Genomic DNA, 24,236 nt, shown 5'->3' with positions numbered 1-24,236 from the left:
TGTCTGTATATGCTTTACAAATATGCTTCATTAAAATATCACAAAGGCACTGGATAGTGATTAATTCATAAGTGCATTTTAGTTTGTCGTTCTGCATTGCGTTATTACCACTAGGTGGCAGTAATGCAGTTAGGCAAAATAAGGCCCATAAGGGAGCGTTTTATGACCAGCAAGCAGCCATTGACGGTCATGTAGTACTCCTGAAAAGAAGTATGATAAACATGAAAAATTAAAAAGAGAGCGCAGCCGTGATGACTTCTGTGATGGTGTATTTACTCTGAATGAATAAAACAAACATATGCATATAACAAAAGTTCAGCATATAGTATGAACACATGTATCACTCTTTCCCAGTAATAACTGAATGTAAAAAAAATGAGTGACCTCAAACACTTCCCATTACAATAGAAGGAATAAGAAAATGTAATCAACTGGTTAACAAACTATCACATGTTCACATGTTGTAGTCTCAGAAAAAAAAGCCATGTCAGTTACAACTGACACTGTGACACTCAAATCGCATGCTTTTTCTAGAAACAGGATACAGTATTCAGAATGTACACATAAGCACCAAATGATATAGAACATCTTAATTAATATTTACCCTTAACGATGAAATTACAGAAAATAAATTGATGACACACGAATACAGCTGGAATATTAACCACATGTTCACTGCTAAACGCTGTTCACTTACTCATATCCAATGTATTTTTTATAATAAAGACACATGAAAGATCAAGATAAACGTAATGCATAACTCATAAGTCTGCCACAACACCATGAACGTTAATGAACACAAATAACTCCATACTGGCCATGTATGACATAGAATGGCTATCGGGCTAATCGCGAGGCACTCACGCTATCCATGTGCTCAGGCCTTCTAAACTCATGACATACTATCAGTATATTGGACCAAACTGCTTTTAACATACATACATCATCAGTATCGCACTAAAGTTTATGTTTAAACAGAAGTCTATTTTGTGCATCTTATTTTGCGATTACCTGAAAAGAAGTATGATAAACATGAAAAATTAAAAAGAGAGCGCAGCCGTGATGACTTCTGTGATGGTGTATTTACTCTGAATGAAGCACATCACGGGCGCGCCACCTACTGAAACGTGCGATGACGTCATGACGCAGGTGTGCCAAACGACAACAATTCAATAAATGTACATAACATTTTTTTAAGCACAAATAAGAATTTAAACACCATTTAGCAATATTAGAAAAATAACGATGTTATAAAAAAGGATTCAAGGAAAATGTACTATATTAACATAGCTTGTATTCCATATATCACAGTCACAGGTGCTCGGATGCTCATTTCACTGCTGCCTGTTTGGATGTGGTCGGCTGCACCTTAGTAAATAGCTGTCAGATTGATACTGAACACAGATCAAGGCTGGCACATTTTTCATTGGAATTCAATCAAATCAACAGACCTTCCTTCATTCATCTTGGAGAGAATTATTTGAGTGTCATTTTATATAGCTCTGTTACTGTGGAATTATAGACCGTAGCCTATATAGTCCATCAGATGTAAGCTGCAGCTTTGGATGTATTGGATTTGGCACACGGTAGCTGTCTCGTCTGAGCCTGGGCCTTGTTCTCTGAATGATGAGAACAGACTATGATAAATGTGACAGTGTCACTTTCACCCCAGCTATAATGGGGTCCACATCTCTGAGCTGGTTTGTAAAATAAAAAACCCAAAACTAATTTCTTTGTTTACCACAGGGGACCTAAATATGCCCGGGGTGTTTATTTGCTGTCATTTTTTATCCATATTCCAAATTTCTATTTCACTTTATAGTCCCTCGTTTGCTCTTGTTTCTGATTTCTGACCTCATATCTCACCAGTGTGAGAGAAACTGGGGCAAGTTGTCACAAGGCAATGTACCTCAAAAATCAAATTAGACAAAATTTGTTTTCTCTAGCATTGGATATGTTGGTTCCCAACCAAGCTGAAAAACTTTGAAAAACAGTTCATTAAGCTTTTATTAATCTTCATGTTAAATAATTTACTAATACACTATTAAAATCAAAAGTTGTAACTGTTAACATTATTTAATTGACCTGGGCAGACATGAACTTACAATTAACAGCTGAATGAAGTTAACAAAGGATTAATAAATATGTAACAGATGTATTGCTCATTGATAGTTGATTTTAGTTACTGCACTATAACCAATGGGACTAAACTGTAACTGAGTGTAAGTGGTAACAAAAATAATTTTAGTCAACTAAGAATATTAACTTATATAAACTTATTTATTAACTTATAGGACAAGTATATTTTTCAAAAATAGGGGCAAATTGTCACATTTTTATTGGAGATTTTTTTTGGAAGTTATGATGTGTTTTTAGAAATGTTATTCACCAAAAAAAAAAAAACTTGATATTTTAGGTAGTAACCTTTAACATTTTACTGTTATTCATTCAATTATATTATTTCCTAGTTCTATACAGTTAATCTTACATTTTATGTATTATTTCTTTGTCATTCTGTTTTCAGGCAGGTAATTGCAAGTTCCAGTGTGACAAATAACTTTATTTTGAGATTAATACATTTAAATGTATGTTTATTAGATATTTCTCTGACCTAATAATAGACGAGTTAATGGCAGCACATCTGGATGACGATGACAGCATGCCCCGTTATTGGGTTATTGGCTCTAGTGCTGTTAACAGGTCCTCTGGGTCTGTCGCAGGTAACAGCTATCCTCAGTCAGTCGTTGGTGATCACAGCGTGAGCGGGAACAGTGGAGACCGAAAACGCCAGCAGAACACGAATACATTTAGAGCTTTGACACGATTTACAATTGGGCTTTTCGAGAAGTTATTTTATTCTATCACCTACTTGGATTTATCTCACAATTAAGCACTGAACTAATGGGAACAAAGATGTTTCGTGCGTAAAAGACCTCTTGGAGACGAAGTGAAGCTCGTCTCACGACTGTAACCACCCGGGCGAATCAAGGTCTGTGGGAAACCATTTGTGTACTGCCTGCACGGAGTTATTCAATGCACAAAGACATCGTATGGAAGTATTTCTGGAGCTGTGCATTAATAAGTCTCACGTACGCTATGCTCGCCCGGCGCGCGGTAAATATGGAGTCCCTTTCTCAGCACCAACGGCTTGCGCCAAGAGCTACTGGACCGACAAGTTTCATCTCAAAGAAAGTACATCCAGGTGTGGTTCTGTTTCGGTTCTACGGTGGAGAAGCATAACAGGTAGACATTGTGTAATCTGCTGCTTGAATTAAGCACGGAATGATAATCGATTAATGCATGCGTTCACACTGGTTTTCACCAGCATTTTTTTTTTTTTTTACTTTTTTTTAAATTTATTATTATTTATTTTAGTATTATTATTTATTGTTGCGTCTATGAGTGACTTGATATCAGCACTGGGGAAGCAAAATGCTTTTTGATCTGCAGTGCATTTTAGAGCATCAGTTATCATCCATGTTAAAGATTTGTTATTTAGTTAAACTTTGAGATTATTTAATATATTTTTTTTTATTATTGGAGCTGTATGCATCTGACATTAATCAGTTATATATATATATATATATATATATATATAGCCTACTTAAATCAATGTGTGCATTATTAGCCTTCATTTAGGTATTCATTTATGAATCTATTATTATCTAAATGTAAAGGGTTGCATAAAATGGACTGGAGACAAATCAAGCATGGACCACCAAATGAGCCTTTGCAAAATAGATTTTATGATTACTTATTTTTATTGCTGAATAGAATTTTCAAAGATATAAAGGCTGCACTTTGAATCAGAAAATGCCATCTGAAGTCACCGAACACTTGTCATATCTCAAGCAGAGTCTCTTTGCAGAATATAAAATCCAGGGACGTCAGCATATAAACAAGATTTCAGACACACTAGAGATGCTACAATACAGTATATGTTGTCAAGACTGTGTTTTGATCCCTCAAAGTCAAAACTCTTCTCTCTCCCCAGATCCTTCGCACTCATGGCAATGTTTAGCAGCAGTGAATGGCTGTGGAATGACACAGAACATTCTCTCACCCCTGGGGGAAACTACAGCTTGATATCAGGAATTGAAGAAGTGAAGAGGAATTACTATGCCATGCTCTATTCCATACTCATCCTGGCGATTGTGTTTGGGAATGTTCTGGTGTGTATTGCTGTGCTTCGAGAGAAAGCTCTCCAGACCACCACCAACTACCTGGTGGTCAGTTTGGCTGTAGCTGATCTCTTGGTGGCCTTACTGGTCATGCCCTGGGCAGTCTATTTGGAAGTGAGTACACAAGAAGATACAGTAGCAAATAGTTCAGAGTGTTTCTGTATTTTCAACTATTACTACACAGTACTAAAAAATAAAAGTTCTGTATTGGCATTGATGGTTGCATGAAGAATTTTTACAATTTTGAAAATCTTTCCATTGGACAAAAGCTTAGTTATAGTGGAAAAAGGTCTTTAGATATTAAAATGTTCTTTAGACTACAAAATGGTCTTTTAAGACTGAAATATTCTTTGGTAACCAAAAATGGTTCTTCTATGTTTTGGGTGATTTGCTTTAACAGGCACTTTATACCTAAAACATAAAAAACATCCTTATTTACCAAAGTTTGTTTACAAAAACATAAACAGGAACTCGAATCAGTGGATCATTTTTTTAATATGTTCATTTACATGAACCATTCGAACAAACCGATTCACTAGACTGAATTGGACTTTGCAGCGTTATATATGAGATATGAGCCGATTCACTGAACCAGACTTCCGACTTCGCATATGAATCAAAGTGGCATTTAAGATGAACCCATTTGGACTGAATCAGACTTTCAGATGCTACATATGAGAGAGAATGTGAGGACATTAAAAACAGTGATTGTTGAAAAAATTGAACTGTAAAAACAACTGAATTACTGTCAGGCTACAGGAAAAAAAAGGTAAGTTGTGTCATTTTAGGCCTTATATTTAGATGTGTTTTTGGTGATCCATTTACAAGCAGTCATGATTGGGGTTTGAATGTCTGCCGTTTACGCTGTAGAACAAGTTCAAGTATCAGCAAGTTATGGTTACCACAAATTTTAATTCACCCATAAACTGTAAAACCTCATCTAGGGAACCAAGGTGAATTAGTCTGCCGGGTTTTGCCGTCATCCTGCAGCACTCTATTTGAAAGCTAATTGACTGGAGAGCAGCAGAAAAGATTTTAATATTAAATGTTAAATTAATTGCAAATGTTTGCACTTGGTTAAAAGTCTTAAAATATTATATTATTATATTAAAATGTTAAATTATATTATATATCCTGAGTGCATACTCGGTTAAATTTGGCTGCACATCTCTTGAATACCTGCAGGAGGCATTGTCCTGTTTTTGATTAGTGGCAGAAAAGAAGATCTTCCTGTCATGATTCACTACACTTAGCAGTCTGATTCAGGAGCGTGTAGTTCATTCATCTATGCCGGAGCCTTATAACACCTCCCTTTCCACTCGAATGGCCGTTATTGTTGTAGGGATAAAAGGTGGGACTCTCGGAAAGAGTTCTCTTCTTCCTTAAAGTGGAGACACTATATCGGTGGGGCAGTGTGGCTAGAAATAAGTCGCTCAGTTAACTTCTCTTAATATTACCCTGTTGTACCTATGCAGGTGGTCGACGGAGCTTGGCTCTTCAGTCGCTTGTATTGCAACGTCTTTGTGACTTTGGATGTGATGATGTGCACTGCAAGCATACTCAACCTGTGTGCCATCAGCATCGACAGGTAGGGAGTTAATGCACCAGTTTTAAGTTAGAATGTAAAATTACAAGCTTCTCATATCTGCCTAGAAATCTTCCAAAAAATGGGCCCCATTCAGTTCCACAGTAAGTGTCTTATGGTACGGTTACATTAACAAAATTTAGAAATCAAAATTGTCTAGGGATGTATGAAACACTGCTCACACAGAGGTCTCTTTCAAACGGACTGTGTCAAATTCTGAACTGAATCAGTTGCGAAACCGGCATGGGGAAAATTTTTGCACTGACGCAAACTTCCTTATTGCATGGATTCATATTGAAATTTCTGGATTTCACCCACAAAAATTCCAAGATCAATGATGTGACTGCACCCTTTATTATATATAGCATGTTAACGCCGATAACGGCCCACCAGTATAGGCTAATATATAGTGGTAATCAATAATATGATATCAGCAAGTGACAGGTGCATCATTAACACCTTCATACATAGAGCACAGAGGGGTCCTTTTTTTAATTTTGATTGCATGGCATGAGTGTTTAATAAGTTGGGGAATGGCAAGGGTGAGATGCTGATGATCATAAAGGATATAACAGAAGGGCTGAGAGAAAACGATTTTGTAGAAAAGACAAACCTGTATATGTAGGGAAATATTCAGAGACATTTAGGTTGATTATGCCTTTCAGACTGGCCTGATTCACCCCTCTCTTTCCTTGTAAGAGTAGTGTGATATAAAAACATTCACAAAAAGCTAATACAATTGCATTTGTATCATCCTGTTGAAAGGGTCAAGCATAATGAATCCCTTTTCGGCATATAGATGTTGTGAATTCTCTTTCAGTACCCTGACATACATTAGACGTATACATTTTTAATCAGATATTTTTTTTTCAATGCTTCATGTCAGATGCTGAAAAAAGCTTTGTACTGAAAGCTTATCTAAAATTGGCTTTGATCTCTTTTTTTTTTCATATCAGAATGGGTGGTATATAAAAAAATATTTTGTGGTGTCATTGAAAATATTTGTTTAATCTCATAACTTTACATGCATCAGAGAGTGTGACCTTTTTCTGATCAGTATTCCCATTTCTCCTGAGGTTAATTATTGCTTCTGTGAAGGTATATGGCTGTGGTGATGCCAGTGCTATACAACACCACCCACAGCTCCCGCAAGAGGGTCTCAGTCATGATTGCCACAGTTTGGGTCCTCGCCTTTGCAGTCTCCTGCCCCCTACTGTTTGGATTCAACACTACAGGTGAGCTTCTGTATAGTGTTTTTCCAGCTCAACTAGTGGGTTGTGACTCAAAAACAGGTCATAGGTGTTCTCATACAAGGACAAATAATGCTAAATAAAATGCAAATGCATGCAAATAACCATATATACATGCATAGTTTGTATGCCTAATACAATATGCTTTCTAAAACAACAGCAGTTGAGAACCAGCACTCTTAAAATCACGTGAAGGCCGTAATGAATAACAAATGGGTTTGGAAATAAGAGTGACAAATTTAATGAAGAGATGTTTGAGAATCAGTATAGGGGAGTAAGATAAAAGCAACAAGGCTTTAATTGCAAGACAGTGAATCTGTGAATTCACCTCAGACCGTACATAGAAGTCATTGTGAGGCAACTTTTTTGTAGCAAAACATTTAGTTTAGTCATGTTGTTACAACTGTTTCGGGTTAATGCTGTTGAGATCCTCATTATTTTGTGCCCCAAAAAAAGAAAAAGAATTCAAAATGAATAACATCACTTGTCACAATAATTGGGGGTGGGATATTCTCATTCTAGAGCGATTGATTGGACAAAAATCTGTGTTGTACATGATAAGTCTGCAATATTAATCTAGTTAGCAATTTTAGTAGTTTGTAGTATATCTATTATAAGGGTTTCTTGACTGTGAATCAACTACTTTACATGATCTTTAATTTGATAATCTACAAGTAGCTTCCTCAACCATGTATTTTCAAAATACAATAAAGCAATAGAGTATTTATCTTGAGGGTTAATTTTATAGCTATAGCTTTCAGTGTGCTTCCATCAGATGTCGATAAATTAGGTTACGAAGAAATTAACCAACCATTTAATTAGAGTAATCAGTTAATTAGTTTCACGGTGAGATATAATGAATGTCATCTCTCTCTCACACACACACAAGCCTCCTATATATGCTTGTGATTTGTTCTGCTTTAGCGGCATGTATTGCAGATGGGAGAGAAGGACTTTGAGGATCTAATTATGCTGCCGCAAAAATAATTATACATATGTATCACAGATTACTGCTGATAAGAGTATTGATAATACTTCCAACATAGCTTCCTACATCATAACATACATCCACACTGACTTATACTTAATATCTGTGATTTTCCATGTTACACAATGGAATATTTTACTAGCTTTATTAAAGCAAACAAAAGATTCACAAGACTGGTGAAATGCACTGCAATGAATGATGAATATGCGTGTCTGTTTTTTGCAGATGATCCGGCAGTGTGTTCGATTTCAAATCCTGATTTTGTTATCTATTCCTCTGTGGTGTCGTTTTACTTGCCATTCATGGTGACCCTTCTGGTCTATGTGCGCATCTACATCTTTCTCAGAAGGAGGCAGAAGAGAATCACCTTCCGTCAAGGCAGCGGCAAAGTTCAGCCAGCATCCGCACCACTATCTGCGGTAAGAGTAGATATTCTCACATTTCACGTCCACACATAATCTCCTCAACTGTTTCTGATTCTGTTCTGTACTTAAAACACATTAGAACATAATCACTAGAAATGAACAACTTGGATCATTAGAGCCAATCCTGGATCAAAACTCTGTATTACATTTCACATAAATTCAAATAAACTTGGGAACTTGGTCTGTCTTTGTTATAAAACATTACATTCTTGTTTTATTCATTGAAACAACTCTCCAGAATAGCAGATTGAGCCTTTGTATCATTGCCTTTTTGTGAAAGTGAGATGCGCAGTCAAGTTCCAACAAAGCAATTCGGCAACACATCCTAGGAATTTTATTGCAAGTTTTAGTTCCAGCGAACTGGAGCAAAATTTGATATGGAGAAAATTTCTTTGTAGGCTGCCCTGAATAATTTCTTCCTATTAAAAAGACACTTTTCCCCATTCTATCTCATTTGAATAAAGAAAATGAAATCCAAGCACAGACTTGCAAATATGAGCTGTAAATTTGCATAACTGGGTGATTTTGTACTGTTCATATTTTTTAAATGAAACAATCAACAATAATTTAGCTACTTTAAAATGAAATTTATAGTTTACTCATCCTCTTCTCATTTCAAACTTGTGTGACTTTCTTTTTTTCTGTTAGACAAAAAAGAAGATATTTTTTAAAAATGTCTTCTTTTTTTTTTGTCATTACAAAGAAAGTCACTGAGGTCCAGTGTTATTTTAAAGGAGTCATATAACGGGATTTTAAGTTTTCCGTTCTTCTTGGGAGTGCCACCGGCGACATGTTGTGGAGACGCTGTTTCATTGTGAAAGCGAAAATACTTTGTTTGGCCTTCCAAAAGAGGACACAACTAGAAATCATTGTTGTATTTACAGGAGGACTGTTTCTTGATCCTGGGAGAGAAGACTACAATGCGTACATTTACATATGTAAAGGATTTGCCATTGATGATTCAAATGTGAGATTTGAGCAGTGTAGTGTAGTGAGCAGCAGTTCTCAATTCCAGATAACTGCTTAATTATAAAAAAAAAAAAAAAATTGTATAGCCTAAATGCACTGCAAGTCGCTTTGGATAAAAGCGTCTGTTAAATGCATAAATATAAATGTAAGTGCCCTGAAAAGTGGACAACAAGGATGTTCCGGCATGATTCTATTCAAAGTGCACTGAAGTGTGCGAGACGTGAATTTAAATTGTGTTTATTTACAGAGGTATATGAAGTCACACTTGACCATGTGTGAAGACGTTGCACAGCGCAAATCCGTGAACTAATTTTCGGAAGAGAGATAAACAACAACAGTTTTCCCCTGCTCAGGGAGTTAGGAGCAATGAACACTGTGTAGGGAGGAACCATATCAATGGGAACAGAGCTCACTTCTAACAAGCTGATTATCTGAATTAGGTGTGTTAAGAAAGATGTGCAAAATATGCAGAGCTGGGGGGTGCGAGGACTGGAATTGAGAACCGCTGGTGTAGAGAAGCACTTATAATTCTAATAAATAATTCTATTTAAGTGAGGTAGATGATCCATTCCAGCCATATAATGGGCTTCAGTGAGACGACACAGTCAGCATCAACTGAAAAACTGATTTTTAATTATTTTTTTCATAGCGGCCTATTTCAGTTTCACTGCCTTGATCTTGGCATCTTTTACTCTCTATTTTTTTCTGCTCCTTAAATTTGTTTTACATGCTTTTGCATTGGCTTTGTTTTCCACCCGCTGACTCTTTAACATTTCTCCACAGGAGACGTGTTTACAAGACGATGCTCACAAAGAGAAAAGAGACCTTTCCCCCATCAGGATCAATGTGATAAATGTGCGTATACCATTGTTTGCCAGCATGTGTGTATAGAAATGTGTGACTGCTCTAATCTTGCATGAAATGAGGCTTCTCAGAGCAACAGAGCCTGTGAAGAAATCTTACAAGGTATTTTGAGATTGCTGGCAGTATTCTCCCTCCTGATTTAGCATAGCGAGTGTGCTTCTCTTGCCATGCCTCCACAGACTTCTCCCTTCGGCTGTTAGCTGTGAACAGGAAAAATTTGTGGCTCTGATGTATGGCCCCCAACCTGCTGTGGCTGGTGATTTCCTCCCTTCACTGGCACATTCTGTTTGTTGAAACCATTTGTTTCCACAGGAGTCACATCAAAGTTTTAGGACTAATAAGCTTTGGTATGGAGCCACAGCTGAGTGCCCCACAGCCCCATAGTTGAGGCCTTGGGATCAGAGCTGTGATATAAAGATACTGGGAGATACTGATTAACAAAAAGAGGAGGTGCAATGTGATTGATTAGATATTTGCATTAAAGAGATATTTGCATTTTTGCAACAGGTGAATTCAAAAATGTAAGGTTAGTAATTTTTTTTAATTTTTTTAATGTTTAATGTTAGTAAGCTTTTTTAAAAGAAATATCTTATGCTCACCAAGGCTGCTTAAAAAAACCTGCAACTTTATAAAATATTATTACAATTTAAAATACCTGTTTTTTATAATAATGCATTTTAAAATGTAATTTATTCCTGTGATGCAAAACTGAATTTTCAGCAGTCATTACTCCAGTCTTCAGCGTCACATGATCCTTCAGAAATCATTCTAATATACTGATTTACTGCTCATGAAACATTTCTTATTATCAATGTTGAAAACAGTTTTGCAGCTTAATACTTTAGTGGAAACATATTTGATTTTATATGAAAAACATATTTTTAAACATGACTGTCTTTTATGTTACTCTGTTAAAAAAAACATACTGGCCCAAAAAAATATAATAAAATAATATAAGAGAATATATTTTATAAGAATAGAAGATCATATATTTCTTCAGAAACATATCATAACATAACATATTGATAAAAAAAAAATACTAAAAGTGACTACCTTTTTCTTTTTTTTATGTTTTACGTTTAAAACAAGATAGAACTATATATCATTAGGGTAAGAAAAATCCAATAAACCAAATTTAAGATATAGTTTAAAAAACAAGCATTAAAAGGATACATTTTAAAGAGGTTTTCATATTTTTAATGGAAAATAAAACTATTTTCTTTGTTTATTTTGTAGAAAACAAAAAATGTAAGCTATTGGAAAACATACTGTAACTGAGAATGAATACTCACTGGGATCACAGAGTCTTTTAAATATCTTTTAAAAAGGCAATATTACTTTATATCCAATGGCAAGGTTATGTTATAGGAAATTATGCATGAGTTTAATAATATATTACTCGAAAAACAGCAAATGTGTAGTCAGTAGCCAGAGGATTACTGGTTCATTGCCCTTTCTTAAGGACTTGCAAAGTCAAGAAAGCAATCCAACACTAGGTCCAATGTGTAAGGCGGTGTGAAATCAGCTTCATATTGCAACAAAAATACTCAGTAGTCCTTGAGACGATATCATTCTATTCAAGGAAATGAGGACAGCATACCTCGTTGAGCTAATTAATTATAGAACAGACATACTTGCAGGAATAAAGATATTCTGCGCACCTTGAAGTTTGCATGCTTGCATTTCATCTCCCTATCTGTTCAGGAAACCAAGGAGCAGGTGATCCGTCCGCGGCTCCTCGCCAGCTGCCCATGGCGTAAGCGGCCTCAAACCGCCCCTGCCGAGAACTCGCTGCTGCCTCCTGTGATCACACTGAACTACTGCAGCGTCAGCCAGGCGTCCTTTGCTCGCACTGAGCAAGATGCAAACCGTGAGGAAGAGGAGGGTGGGGGCAAGGAGCAGGAGACAGTTAGGAGCTGTGAGGTGAAGAAGTTGACAAACGGACACACACACACCTCCCTGCATCCACCTCGGCCCGCTCGCGTCATGGTGTGTCCCAGTCAGGTCCGCTGTAGAAGTATGCACTCCAAGGAAAAGAAAGCCACACAGATGTTGGCCATCGTTCTGGGTGAGACGCTTGCACTGCTTGTACTGGCTCTATTATTAGATTCCTAAAAAAAAAAAAAAAAATTATAAAACATTGTTTTTGTATTTCTGTTGTGGTTAGTTTCATAGAAATTCCATACTTCTCATGTAAAAGCATAGTTCACACACACAAAAAAATATGAATTAATTTTTTCGACTGAACACAAAAGAAGAATTTGAAAAAAGTGTGTAATCAAACAGTTTCTGGTCCCCATTGACTTCCATAGTCAAGAGGGTGAGTAAATGATAACAGAATTTTTATTTTCGAGTACTCAATCCTTTTAAAGTGAAGACAGACTGTATAGTGCTTACTTTCACTTGTTACTGAGCTATTGAAATTAATACAGCGGATTTTTTTTATTTTTCAGTTTTCACTTTTAGCTCAAATTGGTTGACATAGTTTTGAAATTTTAAAGGTTTGTTAAATCGGTAATTTCATCTTATTATGGTTCTTTGTAAGACTAAATCTAAGATTAAAGTTTGAAAATGATTGGCTAACATGGTCAGAATGATTGCCATTCAGCAGTAAAGACATCATTGTAATATTTGCATGCTTTATTGTGTTTGATCTTCCTCCTTGCATTTATTTACATACTGACATGTTTTTTTATTTGTTACCCTGATCATCATGATAGCAGTAATACAATGATGTGACATTTAATTTAAGCAGAACTTTACATTCCATCTTGTTTTGGCCCCAGGCCATTTGTATTTCTAGTTTGCAAGGTTAAACTCACTTGTGTGTTTTACCTTGGTGCCCCAGGTGAGATCATATATGCATTTTATGATAAGTTGCAATAAATTATCGCAAAGATTAAGTTGAAGTTCAAAGATACATAAGAATAGCTACATCATTATCAACACTGATATTTATCCCTCTCTCATGTCTCAAAGGAGAGAGAGGAGGTGACGGGGAGGGTCATGTCATTTATGAAATTCATCATCTTGCTGATTGATTACAGCAAATTCATTTTTATCTTGACTATTCCAAAATTGTTTTTCTTTCATATCTGGTGTCCTGACACCTCCCCACTTCAACCCGAACACATGCCATTATACTATTTTTTTTTCAATTATTGATTCACATAGCTTCTCATCTGACATTTTGAAAGTGGGTTTCAGAGTCGCTCTCTGAAGCTCAGTCTGCATCTGGCGTGTGCTACAGCTTGTCAGATTGCCAGCACGAAACCACCTGGGGAATATTGAAAAATCTGAATGCCAATAACTTCATAAATCACCTACAGAGTACAGTCAAATTCCAACCATCATATTAGTTTTATACAACATCAAGTATGTAATAACCAATTTGGCTCTATTAGTGTTGACTGATGACCCATAAGTCGGTTTTCTGTAAAGTGTTAAATGACGATGATCTAAAATGTCTGCTTAATTGAGGAGGAAATTAAATCACGCTCATGGAGACAGATGCCTTGGATTGAGGAAATGTGTGCCATTTGCAGAAAACACTTTAGAAGTAGAAGTTCAAAGTGTAGTTCATCCAAAAAGCCTCATGACTTTATTTTTTCTGTGCATCACAAAAGATCAAGTTTGAAGAAATGCACTCTTAGCTCTTTTCAAAATGGATGTTGCCATCATGACCTGCTTGATTCAGAGAGTTGAACTCAAGAACTGAATCAATCTTAGTCATTTAGTCTACTTTTGTGGACTTGATCAAATGATTAATTGAAAAGATCGGACTTAAAAGAATAATACATTAACAAATGAATCATTGTTGGTTTAGTGCTTTTATATACATTTTATATATTGTTGTTTTTAGTTTTATTGGCTCTTTTAGCATCATCACAGGTACCAAAGGACATTTGTCATTAAGGAACGCTGATTATTTTGCTGTTACCATGAAATGCCAATTCAAAATGAAGATACAATTAATAAAATGTAAACAAAATAATAATAACATATATCATACGAATACACAAAATAGCTTTTAAAATATAAAAGTATCTATAATCATTTTGAAGTCTACACATATAGGGAATTTTTCTGTTTGATATCTGGGGATTTTCAGTCTGTCAGCCCCTCTCTGAGTGGTTCTCAGAGACTCAACTTGTATAGCTTCCTAGCAAAATCAAGGCACAGTTTTACTTTTCTCTCTACCTAGTGTGTACAATCCAAGAAGTAGTGAGAGGGAATCAGAATATCCTTGATACCTTTGACCGAGATCATTCAATGTCTGATGGAGATACAGGGCAGATGAGGGGTCCACCTCACCTGGGCTATAGTCACGTCGTCCACATTCCAGTGTCTTTGCTACTGAAGGGCACTGTTATCAGTGCTATCAAGTGCAATCAGTGCTAGGAAGTTTATGGGTCTCAGTATGGTTCCCTGAGCAACTCCACATGAGGGATATTCACAATCAGATATATATAAGGTCCACTTTTAAATTATGTTTTAAAACTTTTTAAAAGTTTTAGTAATTGTAATTCAGCTTTCATTTTTTTATGTCAGTTAGCTGTAATTAAGTTAAGTGTTTTTAAGTTGTACTTTATTTCATTTCCCCTTTATTTCAAATTACTGAAAACTAGTTTTAGTTGACGATACCAACACAGAGGAATTGTTACCTCTAAATGTGATCTGTTTTTCACACAAAGCTTTCCTTTGGCTTTAAAAGTTATATGAACCACTTTTATGGATCTTTTATATCCTTTTTGACACTTTAAAGCTCCAGTCCTCATTTATTGTAATTGAATGAAAGAGAGTGACCAGCACATTATGCAGTTAATAGTGTCACACTAAAAAAGAAAATCATGTTATGTGTGAATCATGGTGAACAGTTTCATGTATCTGTTTTTTCTTGCAGGGGTTTTTCTAATATGCTGGCTGCCCTTCTTTGTGACCCACATCCTAAACACTCACTGCAGAGCTTGTCATATTCCTCCTGAGGTCTATAGCGCCTTCACTTGGCTCGGCTATGTCAACAGCGCTCTCAACCCAGTCATCTATACCACGTTTAACACTGAGTTCCGCAGAGCCTTTATTAAAATCCTGAGCTGCTAAACCATTGGCAGTGCTCCCATATAATAATCAATACAGCTTCCAGACATTATGGATTCCTTTTTGGGATGCAAAGTGCCATATTGCCAAACTTGAAAACTTGAATATGCAGAGGAGATTAAAGGCCTTGAACAGTCTGAATTTGTTCAAGGGGATTTCAAATTCACTACTTGTGATTACTGGATTAGTGTTCATCTAAATCTTTTTCAAACTCTATAGCTAACTTTGAGATGACGGACCTGGAATTCCAGTTGGTGCTTTACATCCCACAACAAAGCCTAAAATATCTGCTGGACCTTATTCTCCATCTCACTACCTTGTTGCATGCAGAGCGAATTCTGAGGTCATCATGTGTTTGCATGTGTTACACCGCTGAATGAAACTGAATTGAGTAATCTATTTATGTGGTTACAAAGGCTAGAGATTGTCAAAGGGACCATAAAACCGTTGGACCAAAGGAGCCTGAAGTAGTAAAGGATCCAAGACTGTGTTGTGCCTTTAATTGTTTCTCCCTCCTAAGGCCAGGTTTCTTGAACCAACTGCCTCAGAATAGAAAAGAGAAGAGATGATAATGATTGTTATGGATAAAACATGATATTGTGCTGTGAATTAAAGCTATATTGAATCCCATAAGCCCTGATGTCATCTGAAATATACACACATTATGCCTCAAGACTGCATTTATTTAAATCAAAGTGACTGTTATGGAGAATATGTACCCATGGTCTTCTATCATGTTTAACAAAATCTGAACTAGTAGTCAAACACATTTTACACAGTATTGGACCACAGGTTCTATAAAAGTGAGTTTTTTTGTCTTACCCAATGTATTATTCATGCCTAGGGAAAGAAACATTTCAGGAATACAATTGCCAGGAAAAAATAGATGCATGGTGCCTTTGCATATACTACGTGCACAAATAATGGATTGGAAAGACAAAAGCTTTCAGTGGTTGAAGGAGAAATATGAGGAACATAACCTCAAGAAGAGGAGTGTGTGTGAAAGTAGATAAGTCAGTTTGTTGATTTGAAGTGGAAGTGAGTGGAAAGGTGCCAATGAGTGAATTAAAACAAGCGAATTGTTTGGCTGACAGCGTGAATGACTGTGAATGTGACCAAAAGCTTTTAGTAGACAAGGAAAAAAGAGCTCTGAATTTCAACCGGCATTGAAAGTGAGCTCAGCTGGAATCCGACTGATTATATGGAAAAAGATTTTGAAAAAACATCATGCTCAAGTGTGGCTTGACCCAAATTGTAGCGTTTCCAGACACACACTCTGCATGCGTGCCCTAATGAGTGTGTGTGATAGCTGGTACAAAAGCGTGACAATGTGAGTGATGGTTTCCTCTCATTAATTACTAAATGATAGCGAGACTCCAGTCCTCTCCTGAGCACCGGCTTTAAGTTGTGTGGTCCGGCACTCTCACAGAATCATGGCTCTAACTTGCTAAGTGACAGATAATGAATACAAAATTGGCGTTTCTCTCAACAAATCCGTCCCTCTTTCTGTTCTCAGCCCCTTCATATCCTGTGTTGTGTTACTGTAAGTGCATGTGTACTGCTGTCTACACAAAGAGTTGCCTTTTAAGAACAATAAAGTTGATTAAGTTAGTAAGTATCTGTCTAACGCACTGTAGACCCCAATCTTGCTGCATTGTGGACCGGCTTTTGTTAACAAAGGGGTCCAGTCGGTTTGCAAATTGTTTCTTTATGAGAGTGTGCCTATACATGTTTTTGTAGCTGAACCCCTGCCGGGATTTGTTCTAAGCTCAAAATGGAGGTGGGCTGTTGGAAAGACTTGTGAAATCTTGTTATATAAGCTTCTGACTTTCCCATTATGCCTCTGTCCAGCCACCAGCCCATCACTAGACAGAACAACCTAACTCAATCACACCTGGAAATAAGGGCCAATATGGGACCTCTCCATATCACACACACACACACACACATCATACATCTCTAATGTTTTTATATACAGCTAATTACTATAAACAAATGGAAGCCCATTTCTGTAACAAGAAAAATAATCATGCTTTAAATAAAAATTGTGACATACAAGGTCAATACACTGTATGATTATGAGACAAACTATGATATAAACTATGATGTTTTTGGAGAAGATTTTTATATCATAGGTTCAACCTTTTAACCCAAATAAATGTATTTACTTCTGGAGACAGATTTTTTCTATTTTTTTAATTAGAGATGCAACAATACGATAATCCAATAATTAGTATGATCAATTACCACTGAAATTACTATTCTATACTATTTTGTGTAAATAAAGAAAACTAAACCCAGTTGTTTTAAAAGTTACAAGTGAATTAATGCATGAAAACATTATAAATTACTGTATCAAAAAGGCTATTCATTTTGAAATTTGCTAAAGATTATATTTAACAGTGTCAATTATTTAATAGTGTTTGAAATATTAAATGACAACAAAGGTATCATTTAATATTTAAATCCCTAAACTCCTATATAAGCAAAAGTAATATAAAACAACCCTCCATTACAGTATGCAAAAATTATTTCTGCCGCTTGACATTTTGACAACAAGGGGAGGTTTGACTGCCTTTAAAGAAAGACAGCATAACACACGTCTTCATTGCGTGTAGTTAGATTTAACATTAAAATAGACACAAACAGAGGATTGTATTTGTCTCACTGGTGACAGTTAAAAGACTATTGGATTTACCTTATGCTTGATGTGCTAGAAGACAACCAGAGGGAACTAAAATAAGTCGCCCAATTACAGGAGGACAATAGCACAGCTGGAATCCTGGCTCTCTACAGCCAAATTAAAAGCATTTGCACACACACTTAAACATGTATGAGCATGCATTTCGAGTAGCCTGTATGTGATTAAACTAGTAAGTGAACCTCAGCTGGCTAGTTTTGAGACCAACGTCACGTCGAGATGCTTCACAAGAGTCGGTTGTTTATAAAGTGTCCTGTGGTGAGCTTATACTGTAAATCTGTGCTGTTGGGAGACGGGATGATGGTCGTTCGTTACCGTTATCTGCAGCAGCAGTGCTGTGCAAATTCTAATAATTATGCAAATCTCCCCCAATCCCCTGGAAAAACTGCCAATGGCTATAAATAAACTCGGTTTGATGCCCTTGTCAACCCAAGAGATGCGTCTTCATGACCTGCACCACCCCTGTCCCATTATCTGCCCCGCTTTATCCTCTATCTATCGTGTGATAAAAAGAGGAGAGAGGTGAAACTACTTTCCTTACGTGACTACCATATGAAGCTCCCAAAACAATGCATTTAAAGTGATTCATTGGTAGCTGAGTGGAGAGGAGAATTTAAGGGTCCATTTATCTCTACAGCCTCAAGGTCTCTTCTGATAAACCACACTGACCGCATGTTCTGGTTAACATATGTCCTTGGTTTTACTACAAACACAGTGATTATATTCAAAAGTTTACTGTAGTGCATTTCTTTCATTTTATATTGACCCAACAACATATGATGCTGGTTATCATTTGGCCATTCCAAGACCAGAAAGGATCTATTGGAGATGACAGTGTTAGTTGTGCTGACTTGTGTTGGGATTGAAATGAGATGCTGTCAAACGCAATTTATCTCTCAGTTGACCGCACCGCAGACTCTGTTCCTCGCACTGCAGTTCTCAATTAAACACCTTTATAGACCCGTTTAGTCTCCACAACTGCAGCATACAGATTTGCATTAGAATTGGCTCAGGTAATCATCGTCTGGGACTAATGCAATAGAATTCGTAAATGGAAATCATCAGCATGTTATGACTTGGAGGAAGCACAGAAAAGTGGAAAGTTTAAGCATTGCAAAAAGTATACAATAATATACCATAGTACTTTGATGTATAACATAGAACTGAAAATCATCATATTTACATGGTAGTCTAATGTAATGGAATAATTCACCCAGAAATGAAAATTTGCTGAAAAATGTAGCTTACTAATTCTCAGGCCATGCAAAATGTTGATCAGTTTGTTTCTTCAACAGAACAGATTTGGAGAAATCTAGCATTAGATCACATGCTCACCAATGGATGATTATCATGCTCATCAAGGCTTTTTTTATCTTACAAACTGTGTTTCCATCCAAATTCTACTCTTGCAAAGCATGCTGGGGACTGGTAATCCAATTCATGGATACATAAACATTTTCACCCCCGTCCCTCCAGATGTGATTTTGAGGGGGCACTTAGATTCTGTGTAAAAGACCCAGAATTCCTAGCGACGCAACTGGATGTTAAGCACAGACTAAGTATTTTATCTTTAGACAATGATTCATGTTTGATATTTTGAGCTGATTTTAGAACATTGTTTTTATTTGTCATGTGCCTCCTGGCAACCATGTGCATTTTTCTGCATTAGTTTGTTATGTTGGGAATGACATGTGATCCTCAGTCATTTAGTGAAGGCGGTTTTTGTTTCTGTTGTAATGTAAGATAGCTACTTAGTGTAGATTTTAAAACTGTAATCTGTATTTCAGCCCTATGCTGTAACAAAAATGACAGTTGTAGCAAAAAACGGTGGTCTTTTATTTTTTTTTGGATTGTTTACCATAGGCCCTACATGGCAAATTATTCATATTAATTTTTCAAGCCTTTCTGGGCCAGTTACATTTCAAGACAGACTTTTCCAACATTACCTTCTGAATATTGTCATATTTATAGGCAAAATGTGCTCTATTAATAAAAAGAGTGGTCCTCATTACCTATGCTAACCCTCATTCTGTCAATACATCTCACAGAGCAAAATAATATTTTATTTAATTTATTAAAAAATAAAAAAAATTTTTTTTTACGCATATGAATGAAGCAGCAAACGTATCTTTAAGCAGCTCTGATGAGGTCCTGGCACTTTAGTTTTCACACGAGTCGCTAGTCAACAAATCAGTCCCCATTCTTTACAGGGAACAGAGCAAATCCATAACTCAAGTAATTACCATGCAATCACATTCAAAGTTTTAATAATGCTGTTAATTACTCCCACGTTCATCACTCACCATGATGAGCCTGTCATTTCTCTGACAGGGATAATTTTTAAGCATCCTTTACACAAGTATGGCATAGCTACTCTACTAGCTTGGTCACACACATAATTTATTTTTATATAAAGGTTTATGCTAAAAAATGATATTCTATGCTCTGTTGAATTTAATTATATAAAATTTTATTTTAAATTACTTATTTTACTCTAACTCTCTCTTTTTCTCTCTCTCTATAAATATTTACATCATATTTATTTTCTCCTCTTTTATTCAAAAATATAGAAAATATAATTTAATGGAAGAGTTGTGTCCAAACTTTCGACTGTCAGTGTACAATGATATTCATTTTGGCTTCTAAAGTAAAACCAATCTATCTATCTATCTATCTATCTATCTATCTATCTATCTATCTATCTATCTATCTATCTATCTATCGAGATAAATATTCATGGACAGGATAGCTATAGATAACCAGTTGCAGTGGGTGAGGAGGTCAAATGTTTTAGTATCTTTCCATACTGATATTTTATTTCATTCCACGTCAGCATATTGATTTTTAAATGGCAATATAATAAAATCGACTTTAAAATCAACATTTTGCCTCAAAGTCTTAGCAACAGTGAAAAGTCTTGAGCGTAGGTTTAGTCCTACTAGACAGACCACACTGAATCTGGACACATCTGTTATAGTGTATTAGTTTGTGACCAGTTCTATCTGCTGGTTTATAGAGAACCGGGATATAGTAAAACATATTAGATTGGAGATGACTGATGAAATGTGGAAGGAAATCAACAGAGAGTCTCTCTGAGCAATGCTTGTTAACAGAAGTAGATAAGGACAATTAAGGTTTATAGGTAAATTAATCGATCAGCAGATCTGATCACAATCTCTGCAATAATCCAATAGATCAGAGAATAGAAGTAAATATACTGACCTGCAATCTCAGCGCACCCAGTCATTCTTGTTACACAGAACCTGTTGAACAAATTAAAGAATTTGCAGAATTGTAATATTTAGTCATTTAAATAATTATTTCTGTAAATATTTCAGACCTTTAGAAATAGGCTCTGGTAAAGTTCATGCTCCTAAATTAATTACATTTTTAAAAAAAGATGAAAATAAATAAAGTTTGAAAAAAGATTTTGTTGAAGTTGTAAATAAAACAAGGATCACTTGAGTACCTTTTATAATACATAATTAATTATACAATTTGATAGTAATTTCTGAAAAAAAACTGTTACTACACCAATTTTCTCAAGTTTAGAGATGTTGATGTGGAGCTCCTTTATAGCAATTTTGAATTATAGTTGTTTCTTTTATAAATGTATTTCACAGAACTGAATAGTTTAAGTTAGGTAAAGTGAGACAAATCAGTTAATATCACAAAACTTCACAAAATGTAAAAATGCATTGATAAAACTATTTCATTTTTTGTTTGTTTGACTTTTTCTGAAAAAAAAAAAGAAATCACTTTCTCGAAGATGAAAGTGTTATCACAAAAAATTAACAGGATACATTTTTTTTTTTATAAATAAAGTTAGCACTGTTTCAGAAAAATTCACCCTTAAATTAAAAAAAATATTCAATCGTTTTAATAGCTATTTGAGTATAACTGAAATGCTATTACTGTTATAATTAATATTTTGACTTAGTTTTTATTTTTACTTTCTGTTTAAGTTGTATTTAAAGTTTTATTCATTTTGTTGCTGTGTTTTGTCATGTTATTTATCAAGATACTGAAAGCCATTTTTTTTTTTCTTTTCAGCTAAAGTTTATTTTTATCCTAGTAACAAAAATGTTTTATGGGTTTTTTTTTCGTTTTAATAGCCCTTATCATGAATTTCCCATTATTATTCGGTATGTACACACACACACACAAAAGCTGTCTTGTTCTAATTTTCACTGCTCCCTGTAGTCAATGAGTCTCTCCTGTCCCCCTCTCACCACACCTCACTCTCGCTCCAGACGTGTTAAGAGACAGTTAATGATGAAAAGCTCTCTCCTCTTCTGACCAGGTAATGATATCTCAGAATTCCAGTCCAGTAAAGAAATTTTACATGAATCTTCTGTAATACAGGGCTACTATCGCAGCAGTAAAAGGTTACAGAGGTCAGAATGCCTGACTGAAACATTCCAAGGATTAAATTACTGTAGCATGAAAAGAAGATATTGCAGGTATTCAGAAAAGAAACAGAAGAGAGATTCACACTCAGCACTTATGTAAAGGTGTATTTTTGATGACATTAACGCAATGTGCCACATTCTGTATGGACATTAGTCAGAGTAGACGGCTCATTTAATTTGACACAAATGAAAATGACACTGTGAGGAACTTCTGAATGAATTAGGGAATTATTTTTGAATGAAAATGAGAGAGAGCATAAACAAGCAATGCTACAATAAGTTGAACACCATCCAAATGCACCCTTTTCCCACTATATTTCTTTCCTGCCTGTCCTCAGATTAAGGAAATGAAGTGAGCGTCAGGCTGTAGGCAGTCTGACATGCTCCAGCTCTATATACATACAGTAATAAAACAACACTGCTTCATTTATAATGAGTGAATGTCAATTTTAAGTGATTAAATGATAAAAATGTGTAAAAAACATTATTGAAAAATGTCAGATAAAATTTAAATGATTTTATACATTTTAAAGGGGATTATTTTAACTTTGACAATGCATTGTTTGGGCCAAATTAAAAATGGCAAATATTTTTTCAAAGCTTTTCCTGTATGCTACCAAAATAACTGTGACAAAATTCAAATCATTAGTTTAATTTCACACATAGTAACTTTATTGATCCTTAAGGGGAAACTCATGTTAGCACACTATACAGTACTTAACTATTTACCCTGTCTGATTTATCCACAAGAATGCTGTGAATTTGAATGTTTCAGTTTTATTAACATCATGCAGAGAATTGCCTTTGTGCTTAATTTGGCCAAATACCATCTTCCCCTTGTACCTAAATCCCTTATTGACCATCTTAAGACTTAGCCTTAATCCTTTTCTATCTAAGCCTTTATGAATAACATAAATTCACCTGTTTTGCCCAATAAAGGTAGTGAGGGGATTATTTCAAACTCATTTTCTATTCAGATAAACTCCATCCAAGATAAACAGATTACAGTCTTTAAGACCTTTGCTCACTTCTCCACAAAATCACAAATTCCCACTATCCCTATCTAAACCTTTGGTCTTCTGTTAAAAAACCAAACTTGCAACTGCTGGAAAAGGAGGAGAGGGAGAGAAAGTAAAGTAGGGGACAGATGATGGTGGATGACTGCTGTCCCATTTCTATAAACACAAATGGGGCATTTCCTACAAAGCCTCGATATCAGCTTTACCCATTCCACCCCACTGCTGTCTCACAGGAAATGTGTCCAACTTCACCTATATTTTAACTCTTCTAAGTGGAATCCTAAGTCTGCCACAGGACGTCTGGGATATTTCAAGGCACTTGCCATAAGTAGGTTACAAAATAGGGCCTGAAACTGTATTCAGTAAATGTATTTCAGAAGTTGGGCAGTGGAAGGAGGTGATTAAATTATTTTATTATTATTATTATAACTTTTTATATATTTTAGAGGTGTACAGTTTTTATAACCCTGATACCAAAATTTGTGACCTGTCTAAATACAGTAATAAATAAGATGTACAAAATGAAGGTTCTTTGATAGTATCAGTGGCTCCATGAAGAACCTTTAACAACCATAAATCCTTTTCAATGCACAAACGGTTCTTTAAAGTGGAAAAAAAAACAAATGTTTTTCATACTAGTGGTTCTTTTAGGAACTGTTCACTGAAAGGTTCTTTGGGGAACCTAAAACGGTCCTTCAATGTAAAAAAAAAAAACCTTTTGGAACAGTAATTTTACATTTTAGTA

At 35.6% G+C, this 24,236-nt stretch overlaps 1 protein-coding gene across 1 annotated transcript; it reads left to right on the top strand.

Annotated features, from left to right (window-relative positions):
* The first annotated feature begins 2,758 nt into the window (after positions 1–2,758).
* Positions 2,759–15,955, top strand: LOC113065960 (D(3) dopamine receptor-like). Its single transcript, XM_026237491.1, has 8 exons — positions 2,759–3,243; positions 3,995–4,295; positions 5,657–5,769; positions 6,865–7,001; positions 8,230–8,423; positions 10,182–10,253; positions 11,967–12,330; positions 15,166–15,955. The coding sequence occupies exons 2-8, from the start codon at positions 4,008–4,010 to the stop codon at positions 15,360–15,362; spliced, it is 1,365 nt and encodes a 454-aa protein (XP_026093276.1). The 5' UTR covers positions 2,759–3,243; positions 3,995–4,007; the 3' UTR covers positions 15,363–15,955.
* The last annotated feature ends 8,281 nt before the right edge of the window (positions 15,956–24,236 follow it).

The sequence above is a fragment of the Carassius auratus genome, chromosome 49 (assembly GCF_003368295.1).
Source record: "Carassius auratus strain Wakin chromosome 49, ASM336829v1, whole genome shotgun sequence".
NCBI lineage: Eukaryota > Metazoa > Chordata > Actinopteri > Cypriniformes > Cyprinidae > Carassius > Carassius auratus.
The sequence above is the reverse complement of the archived record's forward strand: the minus strand, read 5'-3'. Positions and strand labels throughout refer to the sequence as shown.

What these genes read in the sequence shown, in the direction of transcription:
- LOC113065960 (XM_026237491.1), top strand. Translation starts at nt 4,008, where the DNA reads ATGGCAATGTTTAGCAGCAGTGAATGGCTGTGGAATGACACAGAACAT. An exon ending in GTTTGGATTCAACACTACAG is followed by an intron (nt 7,002 to 8,229) that starts GTGAGCTTCTGT and finishes TGTTTTTTGCAG; the next exon opens with ATGATCCGGCAGTGTGTTCG. An exon ending in CATCCGCACCACTATCTGCG is followed by an intron (nt 8,424 to 10,181) that starts GTAAGAGTAGAT and finishes ATTTCTCCACAG; the next exon opens with GAGACGTGTTTACAAGACGA.